The 3,763-nt window shown below is 37.8% G+C and overlaps 2 protein-coding genes across 2 annotated transcripts; both read left to right on the plus strand.

Annotated features, from left to right (window-relative positions):
* The first annotated feature begins 746 nt into the window (after positions 1-746).
* On the plus strand, positions 747-1,184 carry LOC147380615 (putative disease resistance protein RGA4). Its single transcript, XM_086431454.1, has one exon. It carries the CDS (start codon positions 747-749, stop codon positions 1,182-1,184), a length of 438 nt encoding a protein of 145 aa, XP_086287580.1.
* Positions 1,181-2,863, plus strand: LOC147380616 (disease resistance protein RGA2-like). The gene has a single exon (XM_086431452.1). The coding sequence runs from the start codon at positions 1,181-1,183 to the stop codon at positions 2,861-2,863; it is 1,683 nt and encodes a 560-aa protein (XP_086287578.1).
* The last annotated feature ends 900 nt before the right edge of the window (positions 2,864-3,763 follow it).

Here is a 3,763-nt window from a genome sequence, read left to right on the forward strand (position 1 = left end):
ACTCTTTCTTATTACAGCCCAATTTCTAAAGTTATTTATCATACCGTAATTAATGATTAAAACTCACCATTCAAATGTAAGAGAAGTTTGCCTCAAATTATTTCTCAATATTATATAAAACATTATAACAAACATTCATAATTTTAGTAGTTATTACAATTATGATTAGACTTAAAATAAAATCTTAAATCCTAAAAATAAAAATAAAAACTACGAAAAATAAGAAAAGTGAATATCTATTTCGTGTGTTGAAAATTTTAAGTCCCAACATATGCATTTGTTATTTTTATAATTTTTACGAATTTACGAATTTGTCAATTTTAATATTTATGAATTTATGGTTATACGAGTGAATTTATTAATTATTTTAGTGAAAAATTCACTCAAATACATGATTTTTTGAAATTAAAATGAACAGGATATTGAAATTGGAATTTGGATAAAAGTTGTGCATGTTTTTGGGAAAAATCTTTTATTTTTAATTAAGATTTGATAAGTAAGATTTGGAGTGCCAATGACAATCCTCAAGAAAGAAAGAAGAAAATGATGACAGCTTTACTAAAAATAATACAAATATAGTTATAAAAGTCAAAAAAAGGCATCATAAGCCAGCAGCCTATAACTGCACAAAACAGTGGAATTGGGATTCTAATCTTTCATTGTTGTTCTGTTCATCTTCACCCTTCATCCTCATTGCTTGCTTCATCTTCATCAATTTGCCTCAACCTTCTCTCTCATTTCCAAGTATGGAGCATGCACTCGTTTCCACTGTTTCGCAGCAATTGGGATCTTTCGTCCTTGAAGAGGTGAGACTGGTGTTGGGTACCCCTCAAGAAGTTGAAAAGTTTACTTCTACACTCAAATCTATTCAAGCCGTACTCATAGATGCAGAGAAGAAACAAGTAAAAGAGGAAACGGTGAAGATTTGGTTACAAAATCTCAAAGACTTGGCCTACGACCTGGAAGATGTGTTAGATGAATGGAGCACTGAAATTCTCAGATCGGAAATCGAGGGAGTTGGCGTATTAGAGAAGGTATGCTCCTATTTGTTCTCTCTTTGCAATTGCAATTGGAATTGCTTCAGTCAAGTTTCTTTGCGTCGTGACATCGGCCATAAGATAAAAGAAATAATGAGCAAACTAGATGTGATTGCAAAGGAGAAAGACCAATTCCAGCTTCTATGATTGATGCATTAGATGCATGCGGTCGTGACCAAGACAAAGATATTATACTAAGCAAGTTGTTGAGCGAGAGTAGTCAACAAGAAACTCCTAATGTTCTTCCTGTTGTCATCTCTATACGTGGAATTGGGGGAATTGGGAAGACTACTCTTGCCCAAATGGTCTTCAATGATGATAAGGTGAAGAAGCATTTTAAGATGACAATGTGGGTGTGTGTATCTGACCCTTTCGATTTAACAAGGCTTGCCAAAGCGATTATTAAAGCTGCTAGTGATCAGAAAGTCTCTAACAACATTGAATGGCAAGATTTACATCAAGAATTATGTAGATCTGTCATGGGAAAGCGGCTTCTACTCGTGCTGGATGACGTGTGGACCGAGAATCACGCCGACTGGAGTCAGTTGAAGCTTGCTCTCAAGGGTGGTGCACAAGGGAGCAGAATTGTCGTTACTACGCGCAGTGAGAAAGTAGCATTAATGATGGGTTCGGCCTACACTCATGATCTGGGCCAATTGTCTGAGGAGGAATGTTGGATATTGTTTAAACGTATTGCTTTCAAGGGAAGGTGCAAAGAAGATTGTGAGAAATTGGAAGATATCAGTAACAAAATCACAAAAAAGTGCAGGGGTGTGCCTCTTTTTGTGAAGACTTTAGGAATTCTCATGCTCTTCAAAAGAACCAAACGAGAGTGGGAACAAGTCTTGGAAAGTGATGTATGGGAATTACAAGAGGTTGAAAAAGGTGCTTTGCCTGCTCTACTGTTGAGTTATTATGCATTGCCCTCAAATATAAAACGTTGTTTCACATATTGCGCTATCTTTCCAAAAGATCAGGAGATAGGAAAGGATGGGTTAATCCAGTTGTGGATGGCGCAAGGTCTTCTTAACTCCACGGGAAGAAGAGAATTGGAAGTAGTGGGCGTTGAATATTTCAATGAACTACTGATGTGCTCATTTTTCCAAAACATGAAAACAGATGATGATGAAAATATAATTTACTACAAGATGCATGATCTTATTCATGATTTTGCCCAATTTCTTATGAAGACTGAATGCTTTATCATGGATGGTATAAACACAGAATTCAGCAAGACGGTCCGCCATTTAGGCGCTACAGGGTTTATGGATTTAACTTCCATTTACAAGGCAAAGAATCTACGTACTCTCTACATCGACGAACTTGCAAGGGCACCATTATCCTTTCCAGCTCTTCCTGATTTGATTTGTCAAGTGACATGTCTTAGAGTACTATCTTTGAGCAATTGGGATCTAAAAGAACTGCCAAATGAGGTTGAGAAGTTGATACATCTTAGATACTTGAACTTGTCTGGAGCAAATTTGAAGGAATTGCCTGAAACAATGTGCAGATTGTATAATTTGCAGACATTGGATCTTAACGGTTGTAGGAGGCTATGTAAACTACCTCAAGGGATTGGGAAAATGATTAACATGAGGCATCTTGAAATTGAAGAAACTGATGAACTAAGCTACTTGCCTCAAGGAATTGGTAGGTTAAGCTCCCTTCGAACATTGTCCAAGTTCATTGTTAATGATGTGGTAGGAGATGGATGCAAAATTGGAGAATTAAAAGATCTCGACCACCTCGAAGGGGATCTAAAAATATTTGGGTTGGAAAGAGTGGCGGATGTAAATGAGGCTAATGAAGCACAATTGAAGATGTAGACACCTCAATTTGAACGGGCCACTTCTCGAAAAGGCCCAAAAATACAGATTTTCCAAATAAATGTGTCAACGGGCCTTAAGGGCCCAAGTCGTTGAAAAATAACATTTTGACCAAACCGAGGCCCCTAAGACCTCTCAATGGTTTAGGAGGCCACCAAAAGGACTCGGCCAACCTTACGCTTTCCCAACATTCACCGCTCCGCTTCCAAAATAAAAAACGTCAAATTTTCGATAAACTTCACCAACGGGCCTAAAAAGCCCGATTCGCCAACACGTGGCATTTTTGATCAAATTAATGATTGCAAAAATCTAAAAAAATTAAAAATTAAAAAGGTGAGACTTGAGATGCCTACCCTCCTCTACTATCACCGCTCCGCCTCCGTATTCGTAAAAACCATTTCTAAAACCCAAGCCCAACACTACAAAGCCCACAAATCATTAACCATATCCAATTCATTATCCAACCCACAACCCTAACCCATAAACCACAACCCACATCAACCAATCACTCTTTTATCATCAAAAGATGACACATGTCATCACCCCATCTCACCTCCCTCACCCAACTACCTACCCCATTAATTTGCTTTAAATCCCATCTACCCACACATCAACCCATCACCTTTTCTCTCAAATCAAACACATCTACCCATACCCCTAACCTATACCTCTCCTAATCTACCCTCATCATTCCCTACAAAACCTACATCTACAACCTAAACCTACACCATCCTCTCAAGTCAAACACTCAACCTCTCCCATCAACCTATCCCAACCCTTCATTTCCACCCACTTTAACACATGGCATCATCTCCTTCATCCTCCCAAAATATCATCAACCACCTCTTTAAATCCTTCATTCTCTTAAATCAAACACCATTTAATCTCAACCACCATCTT

Source organism: Akebia trifoliata, unplaced genomic scaffold, assembly GCF_017979445.1.
Source record: "Akebia trifoliata isolate Shusen 1 unplaced genomic scaffold, ASM1797944v1 Contig01215, whole genome shotgun sequence".
In the NCBI taxonomy this organism is placed as follows: Eukaryota; Viridiplantae; Streptophyta; class Magnoliopsida; order Ranunculales; family Lardizabalaceae; genus Akebia; species Akebia trifoliata.